Genomic DNA, 16,101 nt, shown 5'->3' on the forward strand with positions numbered 1-16,101 from the left:
TACACTCAGAAAAAAATTCGTTTGAAGCAACCAAATTTTGGTTAAATCAACAAAATAAATGCATTGATATACAGTTAACCAAACATTTGGTTGCATAAACCAAACGTTTATTTAGTTCAATCAAATTTTGTCTTTGTTCAAAAAATTTATTAAAATAAACCATACAGTTATTTAGATCAAATAAATATTTATTTGAATTAAACAAATTTTGTTTGAACTAACCAAAAAATTGGGTAAATATAAAAAACTGGTACATTTGGTTCAAACATATCTTTTTTCTAAGTGTATTTAAATTTTTTTTTGAATAATTTAAAACTGCTGTAAATTACAAAAATTTATGTTAATTATAACATTCTGATTCTATTATTTTTACTTTAATCATAAATTCTATCAATTGTATCAATAAAACGAGACACACAGCTTTATTTGTATATATATAATCAAAAATTCTATGTAAATATATTTTGCTTAGGTATAAATATAGACCAGTAAATCACATAAATTTAGATCATAAAATAGTAACCCTTGTGACAAATAAAAACTTCAATTTCTTTCAATGAAATAAAACAATCTAAAAAATAATTGAAATTGAAAGCAACAACGTTTTACAAACAATATCAGGTATAAAAACATGTTTCAAAATTTTTTTCTCAGGCAATTTTTTTGTTTCAACTATTTAATATTTTTTAACTTTATTTTCAATGATTATATTATACAAATATATTTTCTATAACTTTCTAATATAATTGCAATGTAAAAAATATAAATTGAGTGTGTCGTCGATATTCCTACCGGCATAATTTAAAAATGACTTTGCCGATTAAATTAAAACTTTACAACTTCATAGATACGTACTTAGCCTAAAATCATCACTTGACAGAATTAAAAAAAGTATTAAATATTAATAGAAATATTTGTACAATATAATAATATATTAAGACATTATTATTTAATAACTACGTATTTTATTCTGCAGGTAAAATTTGAATTAAGAAAAACTTCTGCATTAAAAAGAAATAAAAAAACTGAAATAGTTTCTTATTATTTTGTAAATAGTAAGTACAAATGTTAAACTAATAAACTTAAATTCTCAATAATGGATACATTCAAAAATCCACTCGAAACAGTACAGCTAATACCAATATCGTTCTGCATAAACATTCTAAGTGAATTTTTATTTATTGAACAATACCTAGTAGAATTCGATCAAAATAAACAAATACCAATCGTTAATGCACTTTATGAATATTTGCAAGATTATCAGAATGATACATTTAAAAAAATTGAATTAATAAGAAACTTGTTACATGGAAGTGATCTGTATGGTGAAAAAGAAGGCGAATACATTGACATCACGTTTGTTAATATGTTGTTCGACTACATTATTAGTTCTCTTGTATTTGACAAATATGGTAATATTTATGGTTTTTTGGCAGATACATTTTGTAAAGCAAAAAATTTAGAAATTAAAGAAGTATTAAATAGAATAAGAACAAATCTTCAAAATGCATCTTTTGACAATGAATATGGCAGTAGTTCGACTCTCAGTGATTTATCAGTAGCCAGAATATACAATGACATAATATTACCTCTTTTTCCTGTATCAAAAGATGATATTAGTTTATTGTCTCTTGATTACATTTATGCACAAGCTGGTTCAATGTTTCTACGAGCTGGTAGAATAAATTCTTACAATTACTTAACTATTCAAAGCAATTCTGCATATTTGACTGATGATAATTTGTTTAACGAATATTTAACAACAGGACATGCAATTGAAAAATTTATTCTCACTGATGAGAAAAATTTTAATATGTTAAAAGCTTTTGCTCTTCCAGCTCTTTCACATTTTATCATCAATTCAAAATATTTATTTATCTATGAGAATATGGCAAATATAATATCAGATGTATCTTTCTGGGAAGCGGCTTTTAAACAATTGTTTACATATACAAGCAATGCTTTTAATGACATAAATTCTATGATAAATAATGACAATACATTAAAAGTAAATATGGCATTCTCTAATTTAAATAAAATAAAAGTATTTTACCGATACTCAATTGCTGTATCTTCAAATCTATTGCATACAAATACAAGTTTATTTCTGTCTTCATTGGGTACAAATATTAAATCAGTAATCCTAAAAAAATTAAGCAGTGAAACAGTAAATGATATTATAACACAACAACAAAAACCTAATCTCTTAATAAAAAATTTACTAAATAGAAGTGAAATATTTGAAAATATTTGTTCACACATTACAGATCCTGGATTTTACTTGACATTTATCACTAAAGACAAGATAAGTGTGCTTGAACAAATAATTTTTTCTTTGAAAGAGAAAACGGATTTCAATTTTACAGTATTGATAAATAGTCTTTTACAAATAAAAAATTTGACATCAAACTCTTATAAAAGCATTGATTTAGTTGGTGAAAATAGAAGACAATTGCTTTTTATTCACACTTTAAATAATCGCAGTAATACTGGTTATGGTTATAAGTTTATTTTTGTATCTGATGATATTTCAAAAATTGCAGAATTAAGAACTCTCCATGAACTTAAAGAAAAGAAATTTCTCATACAAATTAGAAATTCGGAAAGAGAGGGAAATATGTTTATTGCATTAGATAACAAAACTTTTAGTTCTGATCATGCCATATATGAAATTAATAATCAACTTCGAAAGAGTGAAAAAAAACTTTCATTTTTCGGAATACCAATTCCAGCTGATGACTACAATGAAAATTGTAATTCTATTAGATATTTGGAACATTTAAAAAATTTTCAATATGTTAATTTTTGTGAAAGGCGTTGGCGTTTATTTAAAAAAAATAGCTACGAAGATCAAGCGATAGATTATATAGTAAAAACAACAAATTTTTCTACAGAACAGGCTAGCCATATGCTTAAGAAATACACATTTCCAAATAATGCAACTCTAGTGCGATTTATCGATGATTGGGTAAAATGTTCTTTCTTTTATGAACCCATTTGGAGTAGAGAATACATAATGGATGAACCTGATCTCTTGGACAAATTAAGATACGACTTACGTTTTGAGGAACATAATACTATATCTGAATATGAAGCTGAATTTAGAATCAATTCTCTTTACTCGAAAGCAGACAGACGTCAAATTGAAAATGAAGAATCGTTAGAAAATATAGTTAAACGATACAATGAACAAAAAGCAAGTTTTGCAGTCACATTTCATGATTATTATGCAATTCGAAATTACGCTACAACGGGATATAGAAGAATAACAGGGGGCAGTCATGAAGCAAAACTGATGAAAATGGCTTTATATAAATTAGCAATAAGACAGTCTGAGGAATCGGATGAGGATTTTGACAAGACATTATTTAGAGTAGAAACTAAATCAATTTCATTTCTTAAAACCATACCTCGTAGGAACAATATAACTTTGCAAAAATTTACACAAGCTTCTCCAACTATGGAATCAGCTTTGAAATTTGCCAGTTATCCACCAACTGGTTATATAAACATTTTTTATGAAATGATATTTAACGGATCATACCTAAGGGCGAAAATAATACAATTTTGTGAGAAAATCGAAGAAAATGTAATTCTTTTACCGGGAAGCGAATTTATAATGGAAGATCGAGTATTTGATTTCGTTGAAGGTTTAGGAAATGTTTTAAAAGTAAAACTAAGGTTTCAAAATATTTTTGATGACAAGTACATGTGGTATAAAAAAATCATGAATGAAATTACTGAAATTAACTTCTAAAACATTGTGTTGGTAGGACGGAAACGTTTACAACTTCAATAATTTAGTCAAACTGACTATCTGACCAATAAATTAAAAAAAAACATGATTGGGCTTCGTCCATAAATTACATCACACATTTTTAGCCCTTTTTTGACCCCTTCCCCCCCTTTGTCACATTGTAAGTAACATCCGAAGGAACTCCCTCCCTCTAAATTACGTCAAAATTCCTAGGCCCCCCTTGAATAAATTTTTTCCAGTGGCGTAAGAACCGGGGGGCAGGGATGGCAGTTGCCCCCCAGTCTTAAAAGTGAGGTGGCAAAGGTCATGATTTGCCCCTCCAAAATATTTGACTAAAACTTGGGTAAAAAGTGTTCAAATCCCTTCACGATAAAAAAACTTTGTATAAACTAGCGAAAATAATCTCTAGAATAGTTATAAGTATAGTTAATATCGCCTTAGCGATAATCCATTTTCGCTAGAATAGAGAAAATAAAATTTTCTATGAGATTTAACTATACTAAATATATATTATGAATAGAATATAAATACCTTATCTCTGAAACAGTATTTATTTTAACTATCATGGAGATATTCAATTTCCTTAAGAAAATGAAAATAGTGACTATTTTAGATATTGTTAAACGTTATAATTAATCTATTAAATAGATTTCCTTATTCTATAAATATTGTACTTTTGTTATGTCACTGTTCATAAATTTTTTAGCGTGTTCTAGAGGTTTATTTTTGTATTGGGGGGGAGGGACAAAGCTCCAGCTTTGCCCCCCCTTGAAACAAATTCGTTCCTACGCGTCTGATTTTTCCAAAATTAATCACTTTTCAACACGTAGACACCTATACTGCCCTACAACGGAAAAAGATACATAAGCCACAAATAGGTCGAACGGAGATATTTGAGAAAAACCATTTGCATCAAAAACTTCATTTAGAATTCATTTTTTATGAATAAAAATATCCCTAATGGGATAAATCGGATGTGCTCTTTCTATTTTTGCAAAAAAAATTAATTATTTAAACAATCCCTTTTAAAAAATGCACTTGCGTAGTTTTTTTAGTGCAAATGCAACGTAAAAAGAACACAAAGTCGCTTGTGGTGTTTTTCGTTGTAAAGTCATCGAGCGGATCAAAGATGTCCAGCGAAGAATATACATAAGGGACAAGAGAGTATGGGATTAGAGTATGGCACTTGTGTATAGTCTCCACTGGACATCTTTGCTCCGCTCGATTATTTTACAAGCTAAGAAATACACAAGCGCGCTTGCGAATATCGTTCTGTAAATGAAGCCGAGCTCGGCCGCTTTTGCAACGGAAAAAGATACATAAGCTACCTCGCGTATATTCTTCCATTGTATTTTGTGACGTATTTCATGCCTCCTACAGAATTTAGGCAACGCAAAGTACCTCATGTGTCTTTTTCCGTTGTATTTTCTCATTTTTCGCGAATTCCAATATTTTCAATCTTAATTTTTTATTATAAATAATTAAAATTTTGAATTTTAATTACGATAGTCAGATGCAGCTTTTTATTACGAATCCATTGATACCAAAAACTCATTTTTGACCAAAATGTCACTTATGTATCTTTTTCCGTTGTAGGGCAGTATAGGTAAGCCTTAATCTCCAGACCTACTCTCACCAAATATATGATTTCAGACCTGTATATAACCTTAATAACTATTTCTTTAATGTCAATCACATACGAATTTTGGCGGGATATTTCAAATTTTTAATGTTACATTTTGTATTAATTATACACGGAAAAACTTTGTTCAAGAATCATTGCTAAATTTGTTCAGGAACTGAGGATATGAGAAAAATTCTTCAAAATTTACAGAAAAATACAAAAATCATTGAAGAAAATACTTGTATTTTTATTATGACATTGGAAGACTTCTTGTTAATGCCGCAATCGGAATATCTCAGTCACTGGGCGTTGAAAGTTTCTTGAACTGTTTCAGAAGACACAGTACAGTAACCAAGCACTAGGCAGAAATTGGTTGTGTCAAATAATATGTTTCCAATGCATAATACCATAAGCTGCTAAGGTAGCTGAGAGATGTAAAGCGCAGTTTTTGGACTCTCGAGGACGTGGGATCGAGTCCTCACAGAGTAAATTTTTTTTCTCGCAAACGTAAAAATTTATTCTAAAACAAGTTCAAGACTTTCTGTAGTGAGTTTAGGAAGTTTTCTTGAATTTCTCTACAATTATTATAGAAAGAATGCTTAGAATTTTTCAAAGAAAATATAAATAAGATTTCTTAAATTATTCTCATATCCTCAGTTCCTGAACAAATTTAGGAATGATTCTTGTACAAAGTTTTTCCGTGTATATTTTATTAAGTATTATGAACTTTTCCGTATAGTGTAAGTGTGACATAACACAATAAAAGACCCCCTCCTCCCCCTTTGTCACAATTAGTCACATTTTCATAAACCTCCTCCTCCCTAAAAAATGTGACGTAATTTATGGACGAAGCCTTACGGAAGGTTAAAAACGAAAGGCATCTTATTAATTTAAATACATATTGTTAGTTGTTATCATTTAATAATTTTTTTACGATGCTAAAGTACGCAGGGTTTATAATAAACAATTTTAAAGAATGAAATTAAAAAAGAAAAAAAACACCCTTATACCAAGTTTTACAAAAATCACCAGAAATTCAAAAAACTATGCCCGCCATTTTGAATTTTTATATTTTGAAATGAAAATTTAATTTTTTTCAAATAAAATTACGAATTTGAGATCAATTTATCAAAATTTAAAATGCTCCATTCAAATAAAAAAAATTTTTTTTAAATTTATTTGCTTATGGTAAATTATTGATATTATTCATCTTATAATAAAACGAGCCTTCGATAGCTACAAAAACAGCAAGAGAACATCTAATTATAATAAGCTAATCAAATGGAAAAATACAAAATAATTTTTATTTCTTCAACTGTATAAATAAAGCAATATGCCTAGTAAAATAGTTTATCAGTAGATAAACACACAAATATTTCAACATATTCAATACAATATTTAAACTTAAATAACCAATTATTTTATGTATTATTTGGAAAAATTTTCTTATTAAAATGCTTCTTTATCGATATAAGAATAAATAAATAAAATTTTTACTAACGTACACACTAAAAAAGAAATCTTGATTTCAGCCCATTTTTGAGGCTGAATTTAAGGTGTAAACGCCCGAGTAGAAATTTGTAATGGCGCTAGCTCGCGGCGCGAGACTCCATAAGCGATAACATGGCATCTAGCGCTTCCATCCTAGCGCCATTACAAATTTCTACTCGGGCGGAGTCAGACCAATTAAAAAAGGACAGACATTATTTTACTATTTGTTGCTTTATTTTTATTATTTTTGCGTTAAGTTATGGTAAATGAGTAGAACAGCGACATTCCTTGTACCAAACAAAATCATTTCTCCAAAATTTTAACCCAACATCATTTTTTATTTAAGAGTAAGTTTAAAACCACAAAAAAATGTTCTTTGCTCACATACGCTTAACGATAAAATATTGGTAATATTTTCATTGTCTTAACTTTGAAACAGATCACTGTTAGAACATAAAACGTTTATAATAATGATTTTATTTTAACAAATTTTAGATGATTCAATTTTTTATTTAATTTAATAAAATCTAATAAAATGTAATTAAATTAAAAACGACAAATTACTCGTAATTAAGTATTAGAATCTGAATAAAAAAACCTATAGTGTTACATCTTGTAAACTACATAATAAGTCTTGCTTAATTTTCTAAGATTTAAAATTCAATCATTTTTATTTCGTCTTTAGATTTAAAAATTTGTTGTAACAATTTAAAACTGCTGTAAATTACAAAAATTTATATGTTAATTTTAACATAAATATTCAATTCTTTTTACTTTTATCATAAATTGTATCAATTGTATCAATAAAAATGATACACATAGCTTTATTTGCAGTTTTCTTTGTATACATAAACAAAAATTCTATCAAATATTTTCAGCTACGGTGTAAATATATACCAGTATATCACACAAATTTAGATCATAAAATAGTAACACTCGTGTCAAATAAGAATTTAAAAATCTTTTGATGAAATAAATCAAATTTAAAAAAAAATCTAAATTATTGAAAGCAACAACATTTTACAAACAATATCAGGTATAAAAACATGTTTCAAAATTTTTTTCCTTCATACAATTTTTTTTTTATAAACTATTTAAAAATTTTATACTTTATTTCCAATGATTATATCATACAAAAATATATTTTCTATAACTTTTTAAACATAAAAATATAATTGTAATGTAAAAAATAAAAACTTTGTCAGTTGTCGATATTCGTACAGGCATTATTTAAAAATGGCTCTGCGATTAAATTAAAACTTTACAGCTTTATTGATATGTACTTAGCTTCAAATCATCACTTGACAAAATTAAAAAAATATATTAAATATTAATGGAACTATTTGTACAAAATAAGACTATATTAAGACATTATTCAATAAATACATATTTTATTTTGCAGGTAAAATTTGAATTAAGAATATCTTTTGTATTAAAAAAAACACAAGAAATTGAAAAAAACGAAAATAGTTTCTTATTATTCAGTAATTAGTAAATACAAATGTTAAACTAATAAACCTCAACTCTCAATAATGGATTCATTTAAAAATCCACTTGAAACTGTACAGCTAATACCAATAGCTTTCTACGTAAATATTCTGAGTGATTTTTTAATCATTCAACAATATCTAGAAGAATTCGATCGAAATAAACAAATACCAATTATTAATGCACTTTATGAATATTTGCAAGACTATCAGAATGATACATTTAAAAAAATGCAATTAATAAGAAACTTGTTAAATGGAAGCGATATGTACGGAGAAAAAGAAGACGAATACGTTGACATAATTTTTGTTAATGTGTTGTTTGACTATATTATTAGTTCTCTTGTATTTGACAAATATGGTAATATTTATGGTTTTTTCGCTGATACTTTTTGTAAAGCAGAAAATTTAGAAATTGAAGAAGTATTAAATATCATAAGAATAAATCTTCAAAATGCATCTTTTGACAATGAATATGGCAATAGTTCGACACTAAGTGATTTATCAGTGGCAAGAATATACAACGACATAATATTACCTCTCTTTCCTGTATCAAAAGATAATGTTACTTTATTGTCACTTGATTATATTTATGCACAAGCTGGTTCAATGTTTCTACGAGCTGGTAGAATAAATTCTTACAATTACGTAAGTTTTGAAAGCAATTCTGCATATTTATCTGAGGATAATTTATTTAACGAATATTTAACAACAGGACATGCAATTGAAAAATTTATTCTCACTGATGAGACAAATTTTAATATGTTAAAAGCTTTTGCTCTTCCAGCTCTTTCATATTTTATCATCAATTCAAAATATTTATTTATCTATGAAAATATGGCAAATATAATATCAGATGCATCTTTCTGGGAAACGGCTTTTAAACAATTGTTTACATATACAACCAATGCTTTTGATTACATAAATTCTATGCTAAATAATGACAATATATTTAAAATAAATATGGGATTTACTGATTTAAATAAAATGAAAAAATTTTACAGGTACTCAATTCCTGTACCTTCAAATATATTGCGTACAAATACAAGTTCATTTCTGTCTTCATTTGGCACAAATATTAAATCAGTACTATTAAAAAGTGAAAGCTCTAAAACAGTAAATGAAATTGTACCACAACCAAATAGATCTAATCTCTCAATAATAAATTTACTAAATAGAAATGAAATATTTGAAAATATTTGTTCACACATTACAGATCCTGGATTTTACTTGACATTTATCACTAAAGACAAGATAAGTGTGCTTGAACAAATAATTTTTTCTTTGAAAGAGAAAACGGACTTCTATTTTACAGTATTGATAAATAGTCTTTTACAAATAAAAAATTTGACATCAAACTCTTATAAAAGCATTGATTTAGTTGGTGAAAATAGAAGACAATTGCTTTTTATTCACACTTTAAATAATCGCAGTAATACTGGTTATGGTTATAAGTTTATTTTTGTATCTGACGATATTTCAAAAATTGCAGAATTAAGAACTCTCCATGAATTTAAAGAAAAGAAATTTCTCATACAAATTACAAATTCGGAAAGAGACGGAAATAAGTTTATTGCATTAGATAACAAAACTTTTAGTCCTGATCATGCTATATACGAAATTAATAATCAACTCCGAAATCGTAGAACAAAACTTTTATTTTTTGGAATACCAATTCCAACTGACGATTATAATGAAAATTGTAGTTATATTAGATATTTAAAAAATCGGGGAAGTTTGCAAAATGTTAATTTTTGTCAGAGGCGTTGGCGTTTATTTAAAAAATATAACTACGAAGAAGAAGCGATAAATTACATAGTAAAAAATACAACTTTCTCTACAGAACAAGCTTATCATATGCTTAAGAAATTCACATTTCCAGATAATGCAACGTTAATGCGATTTATCAAAGATTGGCAAAAAGATAATTCTTTTCATGAACCCATTTGGAGTAAGGAATATATAATAGATGAACCTGATCTCTTGGACAAATTAAGATACGACTTACGTTTTGAGGAACATAATACTATATCAGAATACGAAGCTGAATTTAGAATCAATTCTCTTTATTCAAAAGCAAACAGACGTCAAATTGAAAATAACGTATGGTTAAAAAATATAATTAAACAATATAATGAACAGAAAGCAAGTTTTTCAGTTTCATTTCATGATTACTATGCAATTCGAAATTATGCTACGACAGGATATAGAAGAATAACAAGGGGCAGCCTTGAAGCAAAACTGATGAAAATGGCTTTATATAAATTAGCAATAAGACAGTCTGAGGAACCGGATGAGGATTTTGACATGACATTATTTAGAGTGGAAACTAAATCAAATTTATTTCTTAAAACCATAGTTCGTAGGAACAATATAATTTTGCAAAAATTTACACAAACTTCTCCAACTATGAAATCTGCTTTGCAATTTGCCAGTTATCCACCAACTGGTTATATAAATATTATTTATGAAATGATATTTAATGGGCCATTTTTAAGGGCGAAAATATTACAATTTTATGATAAAATCGAAGAGAATGTAATTCTTTTACCTGGAACCGAATTTATAATGGAAGATCGTGAATTTGTGGACATTGAAGGTTTAGGAAGGATTTTAAAAGTCAAACTAAAGCTTCAAAATATTTTTGATGCCAAGTTTATGTGGTATAAAAATATCATGAATGAAATTGCTAAAATCAACTTTTAAAACATTGTGTGATGAATTAATAAAGAAAAAGTTCTTCAAACTGTAGTAATCAAAAAAGTAAAAATGTTCTGGTAACAATTTTTTAATAAATACGAAATATAAAAAATAATTATAATGTTAAATGTATTAATAATGGTAAAATAATTTTTTTATAAAATAATAATAATAAAATATAGAAATGTAATATAATAAAAATATGATTGTATAATGTTGACAATTACAAAATATATAATGTTAAATTTTAATTTAAATATTCAAATATATAACATTGGAACTAAATATATTATCATTAAATTTTCGATTATCTGAAATTTGAATAATTTAATGAGAATAAATTCTTTATACGTATAGATATAGCAATAAAATATTTTTTGAAATAGTTTACTCATGATAAATTATTGATAATATTGTCATTTTATATGTTTACCTTGAAACCAATTCAGTCTTACTTTGAGGTAAAAGACCGTGAACAAAAATTACATTGTAACCTTATCTTATATGAATATATATGTATATATAAGCAACCAGAAACTCTTATGTTTAGATTACAATAGAAACTCTCATACAAAATAATATACATTTTAACTACTTTATTCATAAATTAATAATCAACCATACAATAATCTAATTTTTGGAAGCAGCAACATTTTATAATAATCCGAGCCTAAGGTATGAATTTTTTTACTTTAGATAAAATTATAATTTTTCATTTCTTTCCTTTAATGTTCTTCTTGCATTTTACTCCTAATAGTAATTCATAATAATACTTAAACTGTACTGCATTTCAAATTAATTCATATTGATTAATCAAATTCCAAGATTCAAAAAATATTACGAAATAACATATTCATGGTTAAATTAAAATTAAATTTTTTACTAATTTCAAGTTAGAAAGAATAATATTAACTATGCAATACATACATCTTTTATTTTGCAGATAATATTTAAATATCACTACACGATATCGTTTTATACTGGTCAATATAAATTCTATAAAATAATAAAATTCACCTTTCAAGTATGGATACATTCAAGAATCCACTAGAAGCAGTACAGCTTATACCAATCTTTAATTACATAAACATACTTAGTGATTTTTTATTCCTTGAACAGTACCTAGCAGAATTTGATCAAAATAAGCAAATACCAATTGTTAATGCACTTTATGAATATTTGCAAGATTATCAGAATAATATACTCAAGAAAGATGAATTAATAAGAAACTTGTTAAGTGGAAGTGATATGTACGGAGCAAAAGAAGACGAATACGTTGACATAACATTTGTTAATGTGATGTTTGATTATATTATTAGTTCTATTGTATTTGCCAAGTATGGTAATGTTTATGGATTTTTAGGAACAATTTTTTGTAAAGCAGAAAATTTACAATTTGAAGAAGTATTAAATATAATAAGGCTACATCTTCAAAAAGCATCTTTTGACAATGAATATGGCAATAGTTCGACTCTCAGTGATTTATCAGTAGCAAGAATATACAACGACATAATATTACCTCTCTTTCCTGTAACAAAAAATAATCTTAGTTTATTGTCGCTTGATTATATTTATGCACAAGCTGGTTCAATGTTTCTTCGAGCAGCTAGAATTAATTCTAACAATTACATAAATTTTGAAAACAATTCTTTATATTTAACTGAGGATAATTTATTTGAGCAATACTTATTAATCGGACATTTAATTGAAAAATTCTTTCAAACTGATAAAAAGAATTACGAAATTTTAAAAGCTTTTGCACTTCCAGCTCTTATGTATCATATTTTCAATTTAAAATATTTCTTTGCCTATGAAAACATAGTAAATATAATTTCTGATTCAGTTTTTTGGCAAGAGGCTTATAAATCTTTATTTCAATATACAACTAAATCTTTTAATGACATAAATACTGTATTAAATAATAATAATTTTAATACATTGACAATAAATTCGGCAGTTTGTAGTTTATATAAAATTGAAATATTTGAAAGGTTTCTAAAAGAAGGTAATATACTTCATTTTCTATCCACATTAGGAACAACAATTCAATCAGTATGTTTAATAAATTTAATCAGTAAAACAGTAGATGAAATTGTAACAGAACAATCAAAATCTGATTTCTCAATAAAAAGTTCACTGAATAGAAATGAAATATTTGAAAATCTCTGTTCACACATAAACGATCCTGGATTTTACTTGACATTTATAACTAAAGACAAGATAAGTGTAATTGAAGAAATAATTAATTCTTTAAAAGAAAAGATAGATTTTAGTTTTACGTCAGTTATTAATAGTCTTTCAAAGATATCTATTTTAAAATCCAACTTTCACAAAAGCATTGGTTACGTTGGTGAAAATAATTCTCGATTTATTTTCATAAACACTTTAAATAATCAAAGTGATACTGGCTATGGTTATAAGTTTATTTTTCTATCCGATCATATGTTTGATACTGCACAATTAAGAAGTGGCCATGAATTTAAACAAAAGATATTTGTATTACAAATTAGAAATTCGGAAAATAAAACAAAAATTTACATTGCTTTAAATTATAAAACTTTTAGGACTGATTATCTTACATATGAAATTAATAACAAACTTTGGAAAAAAAACACAAGAGATTTATTTTATGGAATATCAGTTCAAGCTGATGATTATGATGAGAAGTGTAATGACATTAGGTATTTTGAAAATACGGAAAATGTTAATCGTTGCCGAAGACGAAGGAGGTTAGGTAATAAAGCACTTTATGAAGAAAAAGCTGTAAGTTATATTGAGGAAAATACTAATTTTACCCTTAATCAGGTACGCCATATGCTTGAAAAATATACATTTCCAGATTTGGATACTCTAGCTTTATTTATCAATGATTTGATAGAAAGCAAATCATTAAGAGAACCCATATGGAGTAGAAAATATATAATAGAGAATCCTGATCTTTTGAAAAAATTAAGATACGCCACACATTTTGAGGAACATACTACTATGTCAGAATATGATGGTGAATTTAGAATCAATTCTCTTTACACGAGAACATTAAGACGTCTAATTGAAGGTGAAGTTACGATAAAAAATATAATTCAAAAATACAATGAACAGAAAGCATGTTTTTCAGTCTCATTTCATGATTACTATGCAATTCGAAATTACGCTACAACAGGATATCAAAGAATAACAAGGGACACCAATGAAGCAAAACTGATGAAAATTGCATTATATAAATTAGCTATAAGACAATCTGAAGATCCAGATGAGGAATTTGATCTAACATTATTTAGAGTAGAATCTAAACCAACTAGAATGGAAAAAATAATATTTACTGAAGACTACATAACTTTTAAAAAATTTACACAAGCTTCTCCAAATATGGAATATGCTATGAAATTTGCTGGTTATCCAACAGCTGGTTATATAAACATTGTGTATGAAATGATATTTAGTGGACCATATCTAAGGACGAAAATAGAAAAATTTTATGAGAAAGTAGAAAATAGTGTAATTCTTTTACCTGGAAGTAAATTTCTCATTGAACATTGTAAATATGAAGACATTGAAGGTTTAGGCGTGGTTTTAAAATTGAAGTTAGTGTTTAATAATACCGCTAATGATAAGTATGTATGGTATTACAATATTATGAATGAAATTACACAAATCAGTTTCTAATTATAGTTAAGGGGGGAACACCAGTTGTAACTTTCGAAAAATCGAATTTTTTTTTTGTGCATTTTCTTAAAGTATACATATTTAGAAATGTGTCTGTAAATTTCAAAGTTGATCCGGTGAAAAATAAATGAGATATACAGAACACTGCAGCGGCGCGTCCCGTGGCTTCATACAAGGTGGCCAGCCATACCTGACCCTAACGACACATGGCCTTTTCCTATGATTTAGAAACGGCAACCACTGCGGAAGAGTTATTATATGGTCCAGGAATCGATGACTCTTTGTAACTTGGAAACAAAATTTCTCCTGAACAAAAAAAAGTAAGTTGAAACTTTGAATGCGTTTTTCTCAAAATGACATTTTCCAAGTCGGTGACCACGATTACTCGAATACCATTAAACCGATTTATTTAAAATTTAGTGTGCTTCATTTACACATATAAGTCTAGTTCGTGATCGAAGGATTTTTTTTTTTATGCAAAACTTTTTTTTATATAGCTGAAAATCGACCGTATTTTTTTAACGAAAATCATACTTTTGACTTTGACAGGTCGACAATTTGTCAAATTTTTTTTTTTTTTTTAAATCCTTCGATCACGAACTAGATAATCTTATAATAAATGTAAATCAATTTCATTTTTGTATTTCAGACGAAGTATACTTGCAGAATGCTGGTCACCGCAATTCGCCTTTTTTCTTAAGGCGCCACTTCAATGGCTCATATCTCCAAAAGTTTTTGTTAAAAAAATTTTTTTTTTCTTTTAAATTACAGCTTTTTACATGTACTTTTAACTAATAAATAGTATTCTTTAAAAAGATTCATTGTTCTTTTGGAAAATATTCTTGTAAAAAGCATTATTTTTTGAGTTACAACTGGTGTTCCCCCCTTAATGCATTCATAAAATTAGTTGTAAAAATTGTAAATCATATTATATCGGCTAAACTTTTAGACACGTAAAAACCAAAATGTATGAGTATAATTATCAAGAAAATATTAAAAGTAAAAGTACTGCTTTGTGTAAGCTCTCTACGGAGCGCACAAGCATTGCTTTGACTTCTCATCGAACAACGTCGAAATTTTACACACTGAAAAAAATTTAAAGAAAAGGAAAATTTTTAGAGATGTATTAATTAAAAGAAAATAATTTAATAAATTTTCAAAGTGAAGTTGGAAATTTAAGTAACATTTATTTAAATATAATCCCTAAATTTTCAAACAGAAAATATATATATGATAAACAAGTGATTTGTTACTTAGGATTCCATAAGAATTGTGTGAGTATATATGTATCTTACCGAATTTTAACCCTAAAAAAATCTGCTACCAATCGGAAAAATTCTGTACAATTATACTAGAATGACTTTCTAAAAAAACATTTC

The 16,101-nt window shown here is 26.8% G+C and overlaps 3 protein-coding genes across 10 annotated transcripts in view; 2 read left to right on the forward strand and 1 right to left on the reverse strand.

The window, feature by feature from the left end:
• LOC127280842 (connectin-like) overlaps positions 1–16,101 on the reverse strand; it is a 497,564-nt gene that overhangs the window by 205,365 nt on the left and 276,098 nt on the right. The gene's annotated exons all lie outside the window — the stretch shown is intronic.
• On the forward strand, positions 487–11,260 carry LOC127280838 (uncharacterized). 3 transcript variants are annotated; one of them, XM_051304125.1, is made up of 4 exons: positions 487–621; positions 977–7,219; positions 7,751–7,908; positions 8,275–11,260. In XM_051304125.1, the coding sequence occupies exon 4, from the start codon at positions 8,405–8,407 to the stop codon at positions 11,063–11,065; it is 2,661 nt and encodes an 886-aa protein (XP_051160082.1). In that variant the 5' UTR covers positions 487–621; positions 977–7,219; positions 7,751–7,908; positions 8,275–8,404; the 3' UTR covers positions 11,066–11,260. The 3 variants fall into 3 exon arrangements, with proteins under 3 accessions (XP_051160082.1, XP_051160083.1, XP_051160081.1); XM_051304126.1 differs by lacking the exon at positions 7,751–7,908; XM_051304124.1 differs by lacking the exons at positions 7,751–7,908; positions 8,275–11,260 and having other exon boundaries at positions 977–7,584.
• Positions 11,386–15,539, forward strand: LOC127280839 (uncharacterized). Of its 3 annotated transcripts, XR_007842881.1 has the most exons (3): positions 11,386–11,734; positions 12,003–15,042; positions 15,372–15,539. XR_007842881.1 is itself a non-coding variant. In XM_051304128.1 (2 exons), exon 2 carries the CDS (start codon positions 12,086–12,088, stop codon positions 14,720–14,722), a length of 2,637 nt encoding a protein of 878 aa, XP_051160085.1. In that variant the 5' UTR covers positions 11,386–11,734; positions 12,003–12,085; the 3' UTR covers positions 14,723–15,539. The 3 variants fall into 3 exon arrangements, 2 of the variants coding, with proteins under 2 accessions (XP_051160085.1, XP_051160086.1); XM_051304128.1 differs by having other exon boundaries at positions 12,003–15,539; XM_051304129.1 differs by having other exon boundaries at positions 12,179–15,539.

Source organism: Leptopilina boulardi, unplaced genomic scaffold (assembly GCF_019393585.1).
Source record: "Leptopilina boulardi isolate dan_hultmark-lab unplaced genomic scaffold, ZJU_Lbou_2.1 LbouV2_255, whole genome shotgun sequence".
In the NCBI taxonomy this organism is placed as follows: Eukaryota; Metazoa; Arthropoda; class Insecta; order Hymenoptera; family Figitidae; genus Leptopilina; species Leptopilina boulardi.